This window comes from Tetrao urogallus (genome assembly GCF_951394365.1).
Source record: "Tetrao urogallus genome assembly, chromosome: 12".
Taxonomy (NCBI): Eukaryota; Metazoa; Chordata; class Aves; order Galliformes; family Phasianidae; genus Tetrao; species Tetrao urogallus.
In genome coordinates this window covers 9,829,718-9,849,444 of record NC_136825.1, presented here as the reverse complement: position 1 = coordinate 9,849,444, position 19,727 = coordinate 9,829,718, and the positions used below count along the sequence as shown (strand labels likewise).

Sequence of the window (19,727 nt, the reverse complement as noted above, 5' to 3'; positions counted from 1 at the left end):
TTATTGCTTTAGAGCATTGAAATACAGTCAGGTATAATACAGCCCAAACTAGTTAGCAACTAAAAAGTAGTGGCTTCTTTAATTTAGTCTCTGATTGCCTGGGTAGCAGTTACAGGTTTCATACGTTTCTATTGGTACCTGAGATGTGTGTTTATATGTACACACAAAGCCATGTTTTTCTTTAACTAAATATATATTTTCACGTCTTACAATTAATAGTTTTATAGAAGGAGAATGTAAACTGTGTTTCTTTTCAGTTTACCATCTCTAGGCTTGGACATTCATGGACAGATATTTAAAGATAAAAATGCATTGTATTGGAAAGTCACTTTCCATGAACTTACCCCATATTTTGAGTCTATTCTTCAGTCTTTGTACAATGTGTGGTACCTGACAAACTAAGAGATTAATGAACCCCTAATTTTTCTACCAAGGCCACTAACACAGAGCTGCTTTAAGAATTAAATTCCTGTGGCTGTTACCAAGGCAACTGAATGTGATAGCTTTTATTTTTCAAAAGTTACAAAAGAACAGGAGCTATTCAAAATGTTGCTTAGAGCTATTCCTGCATTTTGCATTTTCAAAAGATTCTTTGGTGTGAAAGTGGCCATATTGCTACAGCAGCAGATTTCTATGAATTTATTGAATGTATGAACCAGATTTTTATTTTTTAGTGTTTGCTGCAAATAAAATATGCAAAACACTTTCTAAAGAGCATCTGATGTGAAAATGATGTAGACTTGCTGCTTCTCTGAGCACCGTTAAAATGAAGAGTGTCATCTGACTCATAGTAAAGAGTAGCGCTGGGTTTTCTTCCTGGCTCTTTTGAGATCTCCCTGTTGTGCAGGAGCCCAAGTAAAAATGTTTCAAAAATGAAGATGCTTGAGGCCTTATCACACCAAATGATGTCTGAATGCTCAAGCCGGCTTCCTTTGTACAATAACACGGCTTGTTCCTGTCCCACATGCTTCCCCTGCTCCTGGCTGTGTGGGTGCCCACCAGCTGTCCTATGGAGAAATGATCCTTTGGGCTGTACTTATGCTGGGGCAGCAGCAGGGTTGCCCCCATCTCCTCTCCCCTGGCTTTCTCCATTTTGGTTTTGTGATGGGGAGCTTTAGTAATGCTTTCACATGCCCCAGTCTCTCAGTCTCAAATAGGCCCTTATGGCTGCTAGAATCAGTATCTCAGAGCTGTAGCTGTGCTGCGTTCCCCCGCTGAGCGAGTGTGCTGCCGAAAAAGAAACAACCAGTGCCTTATTTCATATTTTATTTCTGTTTTTTTTTTCTTTTTCTTTTTTCTTAGGGAAAAACTAAAAGCTACAGATGCCATAAGGTGTGTAGCTCACTATTCTCTAAGGCTTTTTTTTTTTTTTTTTTTTTTTTTTTTTAAATCCCAGAAAATCTTTTTGCAAAAATGGGCGTGTAAACAAGAAGCCCCAGAGGCTGCTCCGCTATTTCCTCGGGGACTTGTCGCTGGCGGGCAGGTGGCAGTGGGCAGCAGGCTCCTCGGCCGCCCCACCCTGGGGGTACACCACAAAACACAGCTTCTGTCCCCAGCACGTCACCGACTCTGCAGGGAGCAAGTGTGCGGTTAGCACGGGCTGCGCTCGGCATGGCGCTCGAGTGCTGTGTGACGCAGTGCGTGACCCGGCGGCCATCTTCCCCACAGAGCTCTTGGCCTCTCTGCACCGCCCGCCTTCCCTTTGGCTGCTTTTATCTCTAGTGAGGTGACCATTGGTGTTTGCAAAACGCAGGTGGATTAAAATTAGGCACTTTTAGGAATGTCCCTTTACTGCGAAGAGCCCTTTGTGCTGCTCAAAGGCTCGCTGGGCCATCCCTGAGGTCGTGCCAGTGCCCGGTGGTCGCAGTGAGGCTGAGGGAGCCGGGCTGCAGCCGGGCAGGCAGCCGCGCCTGCTCAGGGAAAGTCCTCAGCACAGAACAGCTGCAAGCCAAGCACAGCCCAATCACAAGCAGCGTGTGCACTGTGATGTGAGGGAAAAAGCAAGGCTTTCTTGTTATTTGAGTGAGAAATAATTCATCGTGCCATACAGGGGTTCTGCAGTGCTGCTGGGATGAGAGCAGGGTGAGGGACAGGCAGAGTTCTGTCATTTATTATTCTTTTTGTTTGGTTCGTTTGGTCTTTATGTGCTTAAAGTGATACTCTTGTGCATCTGCTTTGTCGCTGAGGCTGTGGTGAGTGAGCTGGGACATGCACAGGGACACAAGTGAAGGTGAATATGGCAAGTGATGAAGAAAGCAGTTACCTGCACAAACAGCCACAAAAATACATCTGTTACCTCCTGTCCGGGGCTCACCTGCAATGTGCCTGTCTGCCTGGTGGCTCGCCATTCCTTCTAATTTAAAACTGAAGTATTTCCATCCATAAGCAGCACCTGGCCTGCTTTGTGTGGGGGTCTGAAGGCTGTGCATGCCAGCGGTGGTTGAGCTTGCTGGGATCTCGGCACTGGGGGGGGCTGAGCTCTGCAGGCCATGAGCAGTGGGCCCGAAAAGTGCACCAAATCAGCAGTGCTTACCTATTAGCCTATTTACACACTTTGGTTTATTTCTCCAGTAGACTCCAAGAAAAAACACGGGCACTCCAGTTAAAATGATAATGAGTCCGACTCCACAGACAACTGGCTCGGAGTATAGGCTGAAGACCAGCAGAAATGCCCAAAATGCCAGGTAAGTGATGGGAATGAGGAGGTTCACCTGGAGGGAGAGAGCAGAGCAGAGCATGACTGCAGAGTGAGGGCAGTGCTGGGCCGGCAACAAGAGCTGTGGCATCGAGAGCCTCATGGGTTGTGTCCCCTTCCTTCTGCCACTGTCACTTGCCCAACTAACAAGTTTGTTTTTGGAAGCCTTTGTATCCCGTTTTTACACTAGTGGTGCTTTGGGGCATGGTTTGAAACTGAAACTTCAGCATTACATCTGAAAATGAACTGATCTTCAAAAAGAAAAAAAAAAACAACTGGAGGACACAGGGTTTTCTTTGGTTCCTCCCATGCCTTTTGCATTGCAGCCAAGAGATTTAGCTTTAATATTTTCACCTTAATAGGTCTGAAGATTTTGGGTTTCTTCCAGCGTAACACGATCAGGCCTATAATTGTCACTCCATAGCAGAGGTAGTTAATAAATGACACATAGTTGATTAGTGTGTACGTGTCTCCGACAAGCATGATGATAAGAGTGGCCAGACACTGTAAAGAAAGAAAGGTGATCTGATGTGAGTTATTACTAACAAGGTAGCTTAAAAGCAATAAAAACAAGCAAAAAAGTGAAAAGCAGTTTAAGCTTAACTCTTGTTGCTTATTGTCCTACTGTGCTGCCTGAGCTGGACACTTCTGTACCTGCTTTCAGTGGCTGCACTCCACCAATTTCTGTTTTAAAACCTTTTGGACCCTACAATGAGGACTTCTGGCAAAGAGAAAGTTGTCTATTATGAGACAAGAGGGTTTTCTTGTAAGCTAATAGTCTGTGATCAGTGCTTTACCTTATTGCAGGTGTCCTTTTGTATTATAAAGAATAAAAGCTTTGCCCTTTCCTCCCAGTGGCCCACGGCTCATGCTGCAGATGACTGACATCATTAATCTCTTGAGCATTACTCGTGTTAGAAACTGGCAGACAGATGGTGGAAATTTACATGTCTACTTTTGTTTGTACTTTATTTCCGAATAACTCTGTGAAGTTAGGAGAGCCTGTTCAGGGTTCATGGTGTTGCTTCTCAGATCCTGCCCCACCTGCCCATTGGTATCCCAGGCATGAACCCCACCTCGCACTGCATATTCACCCTGCAAACATTCTCTGCTGGTGGCCAAAGCCTGGGGGAAATGCAATGTCCGGATCCCTTTAGAGAGCTTTCAGGATTTGGCTGCATGTTACTTCAGGCTCTTTTTGCTTATGTCTTCTTTTTCCTTAATTAGCCGTTTTAATAGTGAAGGTCTGTAGGGAGGGAGGAGTTCTGTACCCACTGGTAGCAGTAATTACGCACCATCACAATCAAATGACCCTTTGGACTCTCCATTCCTCTGTTAAAATCCTCAAAGCTATGTGGAGTTGGAGGTGATTTCAGCATATTGAACTGTCTCGCTATAAAATTCATTTAAAATAGGGCAGTGTTTTTATACCAGTGTGGCATAACATGTTTCCTACTTTCCTCTGGAAGGTGCATGCTGGCAGACACACATCTGCCACTAACAGGTTTTGCACTGAAGGCGCTTGGGGCGATGATGTTTCTTGTGTAGGTGACATGAGTGTGTCAGAGCTGCTTGCCAAATGGTGTAATTTCTGAGTGGTACTGGGCTGCAGAGGAGTGTGTGTTTCCTCCCCTGATTACTATGCCTGACGGCAGCCTGACACACAGTGGGCAGGAGAGCCTGTCACTTCAGTGTCTTGCAAAAAACCCAGTCTGTTTATTTTGCATTTAGCTTGGACCCTTCATTTTTGGAAGGATTAGTAAAAATACAGGTCTCACTGATGATGCTAAAAAGGTCTTTCTCTGTGTACAAAGAAAGCTTTCTGCATGAAAAAACTCGGTGCAATTCACTGAAAAAGAGAACCTGATGTATTAATTAGGATTGCCTGAGGTCTGACTTCATTTGCTATTGTAGCTGCCTACACTACATTATTTTTACATTTCTATTTGTTAAGGAATTAACATTTCATTGCAGCATTTGATGTACTCTGAGCTGCATTGAAGTACCTTCAAATGATGAATTGATATGCAGTGTTGGTTCTGTAATTTGCACTGTAATTTAAGGGAAATGTTTGGAGCAGACTGAGAGAGAGGCTGACATATGCCTGATTTATCAGGCCTGCTCGGTGCAGGCAGCCTACTCGTGGTATGGCTATTTCACAGTGAAACAGCACAGAAACTCAGTCTGCTGGTTGAGCTGATGTATTTCTAAGGACAAAGAAGTTCTGCTTCGTCAGCATCAGCAGAGTTCAGCTGCCTGGCGTGGGGCTGGGACGGAGCCAGCGCCTTCTGTTTGCTCAAGGCAGAACAGATGGGCTGTGGGGTTTGCCCCCAGATCCTGTACAGGCAGTGAACGAGATATTTGTGGTCAGGCACTGAGCCCTGGGAATGCCATAAGCCTCAGTTGTGCAGGTATTTTGTCCAGAAAGTGGAATGTGCAGAAGGCTTATCTGATGAAATTATGTCTGGGTGTATTGTGCCAGAATTGCTGTTAGAGCCAGGAGAGCCATGCAAACGTGCATCTTAGTGCATCTTGCATCAAATCCTCATTGTTTTGAAATTAGTGGCAAATCTGCAGCTGGCTTTGATGCAGCCAACTTTTTGAGCAGATGCCCTTGGGAGAATTCCCCTGCTTGGGCTGTGCACTCAGCGACTGCAGCACCGAGGGTCATTTTGCTTTTTAATATCTTCTTTGCCACAAAACATCTTGTATTCTGTTCATCACATATTCATAAGCTCTATTCTTGCTAAAACTGGGTATTTGTTTCAAATAACGACTTCCATCAGTCATTAGCATTGTGGAAATTCACAATGTCTAAGAAAAAGAAAAAGATCTTCCTGCAGGAAAACAGCAGCCTAACCAGCCAAAACCTTCCAACATTCAGAACAGTTTCTACTCTTCTTGGATGAACAATGGGGCAGGGACAACAGAACTTACACAGACGAGCAGGGCAGGGATGGGTGTGCAGTATTTCACGTGGATCATGGCAAGCAAGCTTGGCAAGTGGCCTTCTCGGGCACCAGAGAAACATAACCTGCAAATGAGAATAGGAGCACTAATCCACTGCACGTAAAACAGCTTTTTCAATATCTAGCTGTACAATGTCTCTAATCTCAACTGCTCTCATGGGTTTTGGAGTAGAAGGAAGCTGCTCTCTGGCTGCTGGTTTGAAGCTGAGGAGACCATAGCGTGGCTCTCACTTCCACTAGAGATTTGTGAATAACTTGGTGTAAGTTGTTTCATCTAAATCATTCCATGTAGGAGGCCTTTAATGGCTAATGTCACCTGTGAAATCACCTGATCTAAGTTGCCCAATTATCTCTGAGGATGAGAACTGAAGTCTGCCAGTCCCCATCTGCCAGCAGCACTGCCTGCTTATCCATGAACAGGGAAGCTGTGAGATGATCAGCCATGTGTCGCTAAGGCACCAAAAATCTCACAGATAATATTTCCAGCGTCAAAAGGGCATTGGTTAAGGTTTCATGTGCCTTAAGATTTCACTTTTACATGCATTCAGACTTGTATCCCATGATAATTGTGGAAGTGCTCAGATAAATAATTTTCCCAAGGTACTTCAGAGTTGGATTGTTTCCTCTAAAAAAAAAATTTATAACTTTTAAATGGTGTTCAGAAAGGTCAATTAATACAAATAGACTTTGAAGATCCTGGTCCTGCTATCATCAGTGTGCACGCAAAGCATCTTGCCTAGAAGGAGCTTCTTCATTGCGGGAGTGATGCCTGTAACTGGGAACTGAACCGGCCCTGCAAATCCTTTTCCAGCATACTTTAGCTTGTAGCTACTGGAACGTTATTGATGTAAAATTGCTTTGGTTCCATACTAAAGCCGTGTTTGGCTCTTACTGCAAGTTATTTCACATCTGCAGATGCTTTTAGTAGCTCATAAGGATTGTTTTGCAAGAGATTCTGTGATTCAATATTACATTTGCTGATTGAAAAAGAGCAGTTCATAACTGAATGTATCCAATGTGCCCGACAATGATCTCACCATGCTATAACATCCAAAATGTCTAGCTAGCATTTCTTTAGCAAATCAAATTAAAACAGCCCCTCCCCAAATTAGATAATGTTCATAAAATTGTACTCCATCTAACCTTGATGAGGTAAAAAGGTATCCATTTATTCCTCCAAATGTAGATAGGGCCACTGAGACTGGCATAACCCAGGAAAAATAGCCCAGTAACTTTTCACCAAATGTCTAAAGCAACAGAAGGCAGAGAAACTGAAATACACTGCAAAGCACAGAACTGAAATCAAAGTGTATTTTAGACATCCAGGGAATGGTTTACTTACTACCGCCACAGCGTTGGAGGACAAGAGCTCTTGGGGTGACATGGCAGTGAAATATGCAATGTTGGTGAACGTATACACAAATGTCACCAATGGGATGGATATGAATATGGCACGAGGTAGGTTCCTAATAAAAGAATTAGGAGGGTAGATAAGAATTTACAGTCATACACAGCGAGAGCACAATAACAGCCTGGGGCACTCAACCAGCTGCGCAGGTTCATCTGCTGCAATGCTGTGGTACCTTCCAGGAGTGAATATTTTACTCAGTTGCCAGTTCAGGGCCCTCTTTAGAGGTGGGCAGCTGAACAAATCTCTATCTAATGCAGTAGTGCATTTTTGTCTCTGTGTCACATTTGGAAAAAGTTAAAAAACAAACAGAAGAAAAGTACTTTAATCTTTGTGATCCTGATTGGATTTAGTAAAAATTGGAAGATTTTTTTTTGTTGTTGTTACCAAATCAGTTTTTTATATTCTATTTTCCCTTTAGAGGCTGCAAAAATAATAATATTTAAGTCTATTCCCTCCCTTTCCTTTTTATTTCTCAACTGAGGCCATATTTGCCTTATAAAAGTCATAACTTTTCATTGTTCAGGTTTGAAATTGTGGTGACCCATTACAGTGCTGCTGTTTTTGGAGGGAGCACATTGCTGATCTTTCTCTATTCCTGCCAAGGTCCTGGGCGTGCGCTTTCCCACTCAATGGTGTGAAGGCCTCCACAGGGCTGCTCGTGAGACGGCAGCTTTCATTCACTCCCAGCCAGGCTGTGCAAGCGTTGAACTTCTCCTTGTTTAACTGCTGTGTGCGTGGCATGCCCACAAATACGCTCCAAGAGCTGCTCTCAGCATCCATCATTCCTCTTTGTCATCTCAGAAATTTTGAAATGTTTGAGCTTTGCTTTATTAAAGTAGAATTGCTCTCCCTCTGGCTCCCCCCGCCTGCCAGTGCGAGGTCATTTCAAACCTCCTTCCCACACACACAGCCCCCAGAGAGCTGACACGGGGCACTCCTGGGGTAGGTCATGCAGCTGCACTATGGTACAGGTGCAGGGCAGGGAATGCTGCCTGTGGGTCAGGTGCCTTCCCATCTTCTCATTCAGGTCTTTGTATAATGTCCCCTTTGGGTGAAAAAGCAAAGTGACTTGCAGTAGAACCCAACATTTTTCTAACAAGAGACAGTGATTCTCCCTATAGATACGTGTGGGCGTCTCATCGACTGATTTTTTGCTAAGGATGCACCGTATGTTTGGTCAGGGCCACAGTGACATTGCTTTGTCCATAGGTCGTTGGAATTGAATTGATAATTTGTACAGTCTGTTCCTAATTTCAGCATGGTGTTTCGTTAACTAGCCTGTTTGCATTCCAAACAAAAAACCTCTCCTTTAGCCACACCAGTCCTATAGGACATGTCATGATATCGCTGCAGCTTATTAGATGAATTATGTTATCACATGGCTTGAATGTCTCAGCACTTCAAAAAAAAAAAAGTGGATGATGTGGAAAGGGATACTTGCCTGCGGGGATCAACCAACTCTTCTGTTACATAGTTCAGGAAGTTCCAGCCGCTAAATGCAAATGACCCTTGAAGGAAAGCTAATGCTAAATGCCCCACGGATGGAGTCATCCAAAAATTGAACGCTTTGCTTGGTGTCAGCTCTTCATAGTTTCCTGCACAGAAAGCACAAGCAAGAGTTTACGCCTTCCCCTGAGGGAAGTGCTGCCCACCAGAGACACCAGGAAATAGGTGAAATTTTGGTGTTTTTTTTTCCCTTTTTTTCATTGCTTGATTGGGTTTGAGACTCCGTGCTCTTCATATCCCACAGGTCAGCTCGGGCTGGCACTGCACTCATGGTGCTCTCTGTGGCAGGGTGTCCTGGGGAGGCAGTGGGCTCTGCACACACAGTCATTGCTCTACATCTAATTGCCACAGTGCTGGCACCACTGCTGCGACATACTGCTACCTGCCTTTCTGTACACGCTGCTGGTGGGCGGCTCTGCGATGGGGTAAACTCCTGTCTGTTCCTAATGCTGTCTACTTTTGCAAGAACTTGGTTTTGTTTAGTAGGACTACCAGGAAAATATCTATGGGCTGGAAGATTTATCAAGACTGTGGAACTGTTATCACTGAGAAATAGTCCTGCTCTCTAAATGCCCTATTTCATCTTTCTTTGCATGACTCATCATAGACATGATAAAAATGTCACGAGCCTTTTGTGCTCTCTGCTTTCCATTAAGTTGGTGATTCAGTCAGACATTTTTACATCTTGAGAAGGCGGTATTTTGTAGTTCTCAATCTTACAAGTGACTTTTAGGACATAGGAAACCGAATTGTGCCCAAAATGAATTTGGCATCTTCCTGAATGGGGCCCAGCACTGCTTATCAGTTTGCACTCAAAGTACTTTAAAATTTAAAGACCATGCAACGAGTCATAAATTTTCTGTAATCACTCTAAAATACCTTCAGATGCACTTCTCCTTTATCAAAACCAACGATGCAGGACAGAAAGGAATATGTTTAGGGAAGATACAGCTCATTTCTCTGTAGTGCCATCATTTTCATGACTCCATGTACAGCTGTCACACAGAGGATAAACCTCCAGTGCATCTGTGCCTGGAATAGATCCCTCAGCAGCACTCGAGACAAATGCTTTTCCACCAGGACACACAGCTGCTGTGTGGGATGTCACTCTCCAGCTCCTTCCAGCCCAAGAGCACTTGCAGCCACCAGAGCCCAATCAGCAGCACAGAGACTGCTCCACAGCCCTGCAGTCCCTTTGGGTTGCTTTGTAAGGAGGGTAAGAGAAGCAAGTGTAGCAACAGTACCATACCCGTGTTGGAGCTGTCTCACAGAGTACCTTTAAAGATCTGTATGAAGCCCACAGTAATGATAAGGGCCAAGGCTAAGAGTTTTCCTGCTGTAAATATATCCTGAATGCGTGTTGCCCATCGAACGCTGGAGCTGTTCACCCAGGTCAGGAGTACTGGAGAGCAAAAGACTGAATTCAGTGAAATGAAATTATGTTTATTTAAGAACACACACAGCACTATAAAACACTGACTGCTGCATAGTTCCTGCTTGGCCATAATCGAAGACAAGAGGGGACTGGCCTTGCCCTGTGAGGTGCCCAGCTGCAGAGGAGCATCCATCACAGCTCTCCTCCTTGGGGCTCTGCTGCCTGGCTTGTCCAGCTTGAAGGGCTGTGCCTGTTCAGAGCTCAATCTGCTACCTGAACTGGGGTTTCAGCCTCCTTATGGGACACAGAGAATGTCTTCTTTCCCCATGGCTCTGCTCCAGTCTCACCAGCTCTGTAAGTAATGAATGCAAAGCCAGTGGTGGTATGCACTTCCTACGCGCCTGCATTTGAGAATTAAAAGATGAGGAGGGCTTCAGGCAGCAGTGGGAAACCTACTGTGGGTGAGATCATCTGCCACTGCTGCCCAGGGATGAGCTGCAGCCTGCTGTGCTCCCTGCAGGCAGGCAGGGAGGGACTGGCCACCCCAGTGTGCAGGGCACACTCCTGCCTGCCTCTTGTGTTCTGGGGCCATCAGCCCAGCCTTGCTGAGTGATCCTTTGCAAAATGAGGCAAGCTTTGTGTGCACGAGAAGCAAATACTCACGTAAACACACCATGGAGAGGATCCTAGAGGCATTATAGGGGGGAATACAGTTAGGGAACACGGGCTGCAGGACATAGTTTGAGAAGGTCAGTGAGATGACAGCCAGACTTGTAGGGTACATGATAAGCACTGCACTCCAGAGCAGCAGAAACCTGAGAACACAAGAAAAAGCACAAGAAAGCTGGGCTAGGTGTACTGGAGGAGAGTAACACACAATCAGCTGTGCTGCACTTTGGAAAATGTCCAAGACATTGGGGTCGACTGCTGTAATCTCACTCATAGTCAGCAGTCACCCACTTTTACTTCTCCTTATCCCTTTTCCCATGTTCCCAAGCACAATCTGGATTTCAATTTAAACATTTCTAAGTGAAATGCAGTTTAGAAATGTATCAAAGAGTAAGGATTACAAACACTGGGTGTACTCTTTGCTTTAGCCAGTGTCAGAAATGACATTTCCAAATAAAACAGCGTAATTTCTGGATTATGCTGTGTGCTCCCTTAAGTGGGCTGCTCGCTCCCAGCATGCCTGCCTGCCTGCTGCCAGCCCCTTAAATTCAGCAGGGCTGGGATGTCCTCCCTGCTGCAGCTGCCCTGGATGCTAGCACTGCTCTTGGTGCTCCTTGGCCATGGTGGTGAGTGCTTCTCAATACCTCCTTTGCCTTGCCTTGTTGTTTCTGAGAAGTATGGGGCAATCTGATGCTTTCCTTTTCTTATTAACTACAGGGAGTTAATTCACTAAATATTGCCATGGTGCAAATGTTCCCCAAATATCACTACTGTTTGTTAAAACCCAGTGCGTGTGTGTGAGACTCCTTTTTTGTTCTTAATGCTTTCTGTCATGGCTCAGAGTGGTTTTCTCTAGTAACTGGCTTGGCCATGCTATGCTGAAGGTGATGTCTCTGGTCTGGGGCTGCTCCACAGATCCTGCTCACCCAGCTGGACATTGGGGACAGCCCAGGGACCTGTTGTGTTACTTCACTGGAGACTCAATAAGTCTTAAAGCCAATACGGTCATTTGTGCAATCGTTCTGGGGGTGCTGGGTGAGTGTGAGGTCAGTGTGACTGCCCTGCAACGAAGCCCAGCTGTGTGTTCCCCTGGGGCACTGCCTGCAGCTGGCTGGGCAGAGCCACGTCCACACAGGTGATGGGTTTTCTGGGCAGAACCCCCTGGTTCCTCAACTTCTGTCTTCTCCCATGTGCTTTGTGTAGACCAGAGAAGTGAATCCAATTAAAAATATTCAGTGGGAAGAATGACTCTGAAAACAGTATTTCAGGCAAAATTGGCACTTGCTTCTATGTTGCAATATAAAGTGCATTAAAGTTGGTAGCTGCTAGAATATGGTTTAATGGGATTGTGAATAATTCAACAGATTTCTGACAGTCAATTTGTTTCATGCTGAATTGAAGTACATGCAGGGCTGGTAACACCAATTAAACTAAACGCAGAATTTTAGCAGAGGGTCACAAAGTCACGCTGTCAAACAGGGGGCTGAGGAGAGATAGTATTAAAATAAAAGGAAGCCTGTTAGTTAGGTAGCATGTAGGCCCCATGTTGTCTTATTTTTAGGTACGTCTTGCACAAAGCCTAATTCTGAGAAAGAGCTATTGTTGCTGGTTGCTCAGATCACATTGGTGCTGGGGCAGCACTGCTGTGCCCTTGCCTTGTTTTTATGGCTCACCCTGGGTGCCTGCTGGCATGGCATGTCCGTCTGTCTGTGGATGTCTGCCCTTGTGCTGTGTGGCAGGACGTGCTGTGTGCTATGGCTGATGGGCTGGAACGGGTCCTGATGCATTACCCAACCCTCTGGGCCCACTAAGTAACTGCTGCTTTTCAAGTACCACCTTTTAGTTGATTATTGCACAGGAAGAATTAAGAACAGGATATCCCCAGCAAAAAACATCTCTTTCAGATCTGCTGTAATGAAATACCATAGTTTTGTCTGCAGGAGGTCTCAGCCCTAACTGCTGGATGCCCTCACCAGCAAAGTGCACCCAGCCTGAGGAGCTGGCTTGCAAGCTGTGCTTCTGTCAGGGCAATCCCCGAGGGCATGCAGAGGGATGGGAGCACAAAGCCCATTTTGGAAATGCCATGGCACCTGCAGAGTGACCTGGCCAGGATGTTCAAATGGAGAGGGTGGAATTACCGCTCCCCAGGACTGTGTTCTCACACCTGCAGGTGTGGGGGCTGAACCCTTTCTGATGAGCTTTACCAATTACTCATTTACTGAACTCTGGGAACCTGAGAAGTTCTGTCTTCTCTCCCTGCTGACTGATGAGCTGCCAGGTCTTTAGAAAAAGGCCCAAGAGCTGAATGTACAGGAAAAAGCAGATGTAGCTGTTCTTGTGATTCTACTGTTGGTGCTCAGGAAGTTGGAGTGCTTCAGTTTGCATGGGAAATCCGAGCTGCTGTGTGCAGCCGCTGGCTGGTGAGCAGCTCCTGCCTTGCATCTCCGAGCCAGTCCTGCTCTGCTGTGAGCTGCTGTGCAATCTGAGGGCCTCTGCTGTGCTGCACCTTCAGTCTGAGCAGTGACTACCGAACTTGATGACTGTCCTCCCATCAGTTTGGATGTGTATTACGCAATGTTTCTAGATTTTTTTCCCCTCATTTTACTAACACTCTGGAATAAGGGACAATCTGTTGTGGGATTTTCTGCTTTTAGGAAGATGTGGCGTTCACATGCAAGTGCAAACCACTCCTGCAACAAAACCTGGATTTTATGCAGACATTTCTGCATTCTAACTGTCTTACTTGTGGAAAGGCAGCATAGGTTGATCTGGATTTCCAACAGAGTCCTGTGCAACCAGGCTTTCAAATACGTATTTGGGATGTGCTTGTGCTCCCCAAATGATGTCACATTAAATATAAAATATGGAATCAGAGCAGCCAATGAAAATGAAGTCAAAGTGTACTGTACTTGGGTGTCGTTAAAAAAGAAAAAAGTTTGAAATGGAAACTGTTATTCATACCATCTGATCACAGCAGAAGCTGAGTAGGCTTATGAAAGCTTGAGGTAGTTTGATCATTATTAATATTATCCTAAGTTGCTTGGAAACTTTAGATTTTGGCAACAACAAAAGAAATACAGGAAGTTTTACTTGCAGTTTGAATCAATATTTATCAAAGCTTTGGGGTAGAGTTCTTTGCTGACTTCAACACATAGTGATTTGACAGTAAGGACTATAAGTAAGGACATATATTCAGTTATCAAGCAGCACTCGTAAAAGCTATACTGGTTGTATTTATCAGAAATACACCAGTGGGTTTTCCATGTAGCTTGATGTATTTGTTTTCTTCTGCTGAGATATGTATTAAGCTTATTTACTACTTTGGGTGGAGTCATTTTTATGACCTGTAAAAACCTGTAAATATATATGTGTGTAAATGAACTGTGCTCAGTCACGCTGCTCCAGCAGCAGCACAGCATGTGGAGGGTTCCCTGCTCCTCGTTTGCTCATGTACAAGTGCTATTTAGGAACAAGATGACTTCTAACAGAAACTAAAAGCAGAAAGCCTGGCAGCAGCCGAGGCCTGCTGTGAGAATAGTCCTCCCTTGTCTTGTCTCCTCCCTGGATGGTCCCTTTGGAAGGCTGACGATAACCCCTGAGGGCAGCCCCGCTGTGTTTTGACTCTTTCTCATTGCCTCTGGGTCTTCATTCTGCTCTCCCAAAGGTGTTCCTGGACTTTCCTGTTACACAAGGGCCATGCTGCCCCCAAGCTGCCGTCCTGCCCCAGAAGCAGGTGCTGCAGCTGCATCCCTTCTGCAGAACCATTTCAGATGCAGTTATTGTATTTATTTTTTTGTAAACAAGGCACCTACACACTGCATGGACTCTTTGCTCGCAAATTAATGAACTGGAAACAAGGTTCTGGTGCTCCTCTGCCAAGCTGTGAGTACAGGTGGGGAATCAAATTTGGTTGTTGAATATACAATGAAACGCACAGTGAAATATAAAAGATGACCTCACTTCTCCCTTCTTCCCTTAGCTACTCTGAGCTGTATATTTGAAGAGAAGCCATTTCCTGATTTCTCTTCTGCATCCCCCCATTGCATGTACATGGCTGGTTGCTTTGTACAGCTGCAGCTGAGGAAGCTGGCACCTGTGCCTGGGATGCTTCTGTGGGCAGACTTCTTCCCCAAGCAACTTTCTGTATTCTGCTGCAGGAAGGTCTTGCAGCATAATGCCATAGAAATATTTGCTGCCTTCTGCACCAATAATTAATGGAGGGCTTTGGGTTATGGGGAGCAGCTCCAGACTGGCATCCCTCAAATACTCTGTGCTGCCATACTGCTTGCATGCATGAATGTCATGTGGACGTGCCACTGATTTTTATTGAGTTGGAGAGGAAAGTGAAAGTATCCTGCAGTCTGAAGGCAGAACTGGGAGTGCTGCAAAGGGGCAATTTAGTATTTTGAGTGAGAGCAGAAGGGGTGACTTTGCAAAAGCAGATTATTTATGAATATTCTGTTTCTTCTAAGTCGGCTGTCTTTTCCTCACTAAGTACTGAATGTAAGCATGTATTCCAATGACTCTGAGGACGTGTGTACTTACCCAGCTAACCCACCAAAGATCTCTGTGACGTAGGAATAGTCCCCTCCTGATTTGGGGATGGTTACTCCCAGCTCAGCATAACACAGAGAACCCAGGGCAGCAACCCCGCCGCCGAGCACCCAAATAATGAGAGCCAGTCCCACCGAGCCAGTGTGCTCCAAAACTCCTTTCGGTGATATAAAGATCCCAGAACCAATGATGTTACCTGAAAGAGACAGAAAATTTGCAGTGAGATAAGTGAATGAGAAATTAACTTTACTTTTTAAAAGCAAACAAATCCAGCCTGTGCCCTTGCCCTGTGCCAGCCCCTCCTCACCAGGTTTTGCTTTCTTGTGTTTCATCTGATTAAGCCCAAGGGAAAAAGTCACCATTGATTGGAAATCAAGCAGGTTGAGCACTCGGATCTGGTGAAGCACTTCAAGGATCTGTTGAACATCTGTGTTTAGAACTTGTGGTTTTGTGGTGTGAGATTGGGCTGCTTGAAAAGCTGCCTGCTGTCACTTCTCATGACCAATCGTTTGATTGAAAGGAGTTAAAGCATGTCTGTGATAAAGATTTTAAGATGAGAGTTAAAGATGGGAGTTCAGAGATTTAATTAAAAAAAAAAAAAAAGTTGGGTTATCCATAATTTAGGGGCCAAGATTGAAGATTGTGCTTGGGAAAGTCACTTAGAAGTCTGGAAACATTACAAATCTATTGACATTTTGTATTTGCAGCACACATGCTGTATTGACATTGCCCTCAGATTTTCAGGGGATCTGGTGGTGTGACAGCAACATGGGACAATGTGGGCTCTGTCCTTCTAGTTCTGTGCGGTCAATTGTGAGCTGAGGGAGTTCTGGCTGGAGCCTGCTAAGTTTGCTTCCTCCTCTCTGCTTTATAAGTGGTTCTCGGCTCGCGGTGGATAGTGCATTCCATAAGTGCACCCAGCTATTCCAAATTTTGCTGTGTTTGGCTTCAGTTTTCTCCTTGCATTTCTGCAAGCAGTTTCAGAGAGTGCAGCTCTCCTAGCTTGTTGTGCTTGTATGTAGCCGTGGGTTTGGATGGTGTGCTGAGGCAGACACTCTATCTGTGGTTTGAAATGAAATTAGGGTAGAAAATGGACATCTCCTGCCACTGATAAGCAGATGGCTGCTTCCTGGAAAGAGTGGGAGGGGGGTGCAGCTGCTGGGAGCTCTGCAGCCAGCATAGTCCTCCTGGAGAACCCAGAGGGCTTCAGGCTTCCAGGGGCAAAGAGCTGCTGTTGTGTGAGGGTTTCACCACAGGTAAATCATTCCTTGGGTATTAAAGTGTCAGGGTAGCCCTGAAACAGTGCACCAGAGAATCCAACTGCAGTAATACACAAATCACCTAAGATATATTCTTGGGATGATGCTGCTGGACACTTGCTGTGCCTTTCCTATCAGCTGAGGTGTCAGCTTGTGGAAGGGCACTGCTTCTTGTGCTTCTCTTTTCAATGTTGTAATTGAATGCAGTTACAAAATGCTCCCAGGCAGCTGGAAGGAGCATTGTCCCAGCACAGCAATAAGGAAACAGTGGTGCAGATTAAAGAAACTGGTGCAGACGCTCTACAAGTTGCAAAATCACTTTAAAAAGTGATGCTGACCAAACTTCTCAACTTTTCATTTTAATCATTAAGCTTTGAGGACTCATAAAAGAGTCCTTTTGTGGACAGAGGAAGACCACAATCACCTTCTCTTTAGATGAAAGCTGATAGTTGCAGTTACCACTTGAAGAAATACACGAAATGTTACCAAACTTTGATTTACACAGCCAAGTGAACCCTCCCACTGTGCTCCAGGGAGGGGTTGAGATGCAGGTCTGCCCCTTTGTGCCATGGGTTGTGTACAGAGAGATGGGGGCAGATAGGACAGCCTGGGAAGGAGCAGGGAGATGTATGAGGGAAATGCAACACCCAGCTCTTCCTGCCTGTGTTCTTCCTGCCTTCCCCTCCAGAGAGCAAGGACAGCAGTGGGAGGAAGGCAGGAGGATGTGGCGGGCTGGGAACAAGGCAGAAGGAAAGGTGAGAGGCCAGGTCAGCTGCTTCCTCTTGCAGCAAGCTGCTCTCATGGCCAAGCAAGAGGATGTCCAAATTTAACTACTGTGTAAATAACAGGGGGAGGGAGCCCTGCCTGTAAAGCACAGTTGCACTGTAGGGCTAGTAAGCTTTAACTCCCTCCTTGGAACAGGACAACATGCTGCTCTGGCAGCCTTGGTGCTGAGCTCATAGAAGCTGTATGAAGGCTGAACAACTCCAGCTGGGCCTCCATGTCAGTCCTGCTGCCCAGAGCCCATGCATACTTTGGCTTTGCTTTGCTGCTCAGCAGCCATCAGCAGATGCGAGTGCCTGCCCTTCAGCTGGCTCCATGCAAGAGCTGCCACATCCACATGTAATTTGTCACCTTGTCCTTGTGTCACTTTGTGTAGAAAGGAGAAAATCCCACTACAACATGGTATCCCCCAAACTAGCAATGGAAAGAAATTGAGAAAACATTCTGCTATCTGAGGCACCTGAGTGCTGGGGCAGTTTCAGGCTGCCTTTGTGTCAGGTTCCCTCCATCTTCTCAGTTGCTTGGGTGCAGTAAGATCTGTGATGGGCTGGAGGGTGGGGGAGATGGAATCAGTGGCAGTGTCATTGGATGCCAGGCCCAGGAGAAAGAGGTGAGTGTTGATGAGGTGCAGCCACAGAGACAAGGGGCAGCAGCCCGGTGTGGTGTAATAACAGGCAGGCTAATGCTTAGCCAGAAGGTTGGTGGCTTGTGTGTCTTCAGACGTACGTATTTGGCCTTGACTTAAGTAAAGCCCCGATTCTGTGTGTGCTTTATGTTTCCATCTCAAGGAGTGGGCATCACTCAGCACTGTGAGCACAGGGTGGCAGAGAGCTGCTGCCCGGCCTCAGGTGGCTGTGGGGAGGAGCAGTGTGTGGCACAGCATGGCCTCAAGCGCTGCCCTCCTGCCATGCTGGGGCTGCCAGTGCAGCCCTCCTTGTGCAGCGCTACGCTATGCTGCAAGTTGCCAAATGTGACCTATTCGAGGTTAACGCCTTCTGGTGCAGCTATTGCAGGAGCAGGATGAGAAGGAACTGGTAGGCTTCTGGAGGCTCTTTCATGCAAACATTCACGGATGTCTTTTGGTTGAACTAAGTAGTTTGTTGTTTTTAAAGTCTAACTTACTTCTTGAATGAGTATAAGGCAAAACTCAGTTCTAAAGCCCTTATGGATTTCCTATTTTGCTCATGCAACATGTGTGAAAGTCATATCAGCAGGAGTGGAAGTGCTACACCCTTCTGACAACAAAAATGTTCGTATGGAAATGTGTCATGGCTGTGGCAATGTGCCTGGGAAGCACCTTCCCTTTGCTCAGTGTAGGATGTGTTTAAAAATAGATAAGGTGGAGACGGGGAAATGCTCAAGGAAGTGTCAGGAACTGCCTGATGAGAAGCAGAATTTTGAGGAGGTTTCATGTAGTAGGATGGAAGATTTAATAGTAAGACAAATGCTTTATCCACAAAGAGGTATTTCTAAGCAAAATTTGTTCAGCAAGAATTGAAGAGAATTTGGGGAGTAACTCCACGGCAGGAATGAAACTGGCTGTGCAGCGCAGGAGTTGCATTGCTGTGCTTGTGGGGTTGGGGATAATTTGTTTCAGTTTATTAGTTTCTTGCAACAAAATTACCTATTCACACCTAGAGGAAACTAATACTTAAATTACATGTATTCATTCCATGGCTCTCTCGATCTTAAAAAAGCATATAAAAATTCCTGTTGGAAATCACACTGCCTTGTGATCAACCCCAACAAAGAGGAGCTAAGCTACTGCAGGAACCACCAGCTCAGTTCCAGAGGCTGAATTAAGAGCTTTCTACGTGGACAATGTCCTCCACCTCCAGATGGAGCCTTTAATGGGGCTGATGTGTTCACACAGAGCACAACTCCTTGGGCAAAGGAGGTGGATACACACTTGTGTTGCTGCACACCCCAAGCATACTGCCTTCATCTCCATGTGCCAGCACAAGCCCGCTCCCCCAGGCTCCAGCTCCATGTGATGCCATGGCAGGCCTTACACAAGTTCCTAACCTTAAACATATCTCAGTTTTTGGCAGGGCAGGAGCTATCTGCAATCCAGCACTGGGTTCTGTAGTACTGCTATGTTCTATTTCAGGCTATTTCACTTCACTCCCAAATCTTGTATTTTTCTTTTTTTTTCCCAAGGCTTTATGTTTCAAATTAAGAAGATTTTTCTAAAACGCCCAAGAGGGTTAGGAATATCCCTCTTAAACAAAAACTGATGTTCTTGTGGAATAACATCCCTTAAAGAGTCTTTGTGAAAGGAAAGAAGAAAAGGCAACCACACAGATACAAGAGCTGACTAACTGAGACGCTGTAGGAAAGAACGCATACTGCTGCGGCTGACTATGAAGAGGTAATAGGATGCAGAAGAAAAAGGAGAACAAAAGGGTCCCATAATGTAGGAATTCATGCTTTTAAAAAAAATATTGAGCAGTCTTTTCCCAGATGCACTTTGTATGCAGTGCTGCAACCTGCTGCTGGGGAGCTC

The 19,727-nt window shown here is 45.5% G+C and overlaps 1 protein-coding gene across 1 annotated transcript in view; it reads right to left on the bottom strand.

The window, feature by feature from the left end:
• Nucleotides 1–1,450: 1,450 nt before the first annotated feature.
• The window catches only part of SLC7A10 (solute carrier family 7 member 10), a gene marked incomplete at its 3' end in the record, with an annotated part of 32,618 nt that continues 14,341 nt past the window's right edge, over nucleotides 1,451–19,727 (bottom strand). Inside the window, exons 2-11 of the mRNA XM_079541611.1 lie at nucleotides 15,171–15,375; nucleotides 10,620–10,771; nucleotides 9,858–9,983; nucleotides 8,517–8,670; nucleotides 7,007–7,130; nucleotides 6,808–6,911; nucleotides 5,633–5,729; nucleotides 3,050–3,199; nucleotides 2,534–2,711; nucleotides 1,451–1,569 (exon numbers count right to left, since the gene is read on the bottom strand). Coding sequence (XP_079397737.1) covers nucleotides 1,451–1,569; nucleotides 2,534–2,711; nucleotides 3,050–3,199; nucleotides 5,633–5,729; nucleotides 6,808–6,911; nucleotides 7,007–7,130; nucleotides 8,517–8,670; nucleotides 9,858–9,983; nucleotides 10,620–10,771; nucleotides 15,171–15,375 — 1,409 coding nt within the window. The remainder of the gene's footprint in view (nucleotides 1,570–2,533; nucleotides 2,712–3,049; nucleotides 3,200–5,632; nucleotides 5,730–6,807; nucleotides 6,912–7,006; nucleotides 7,131–8,516; nucleotides 8,671–9,857; nucleotides 9,984–10,619; nucleotides 10,772–15,170; nucleotides 15,376–19,727) is intronic.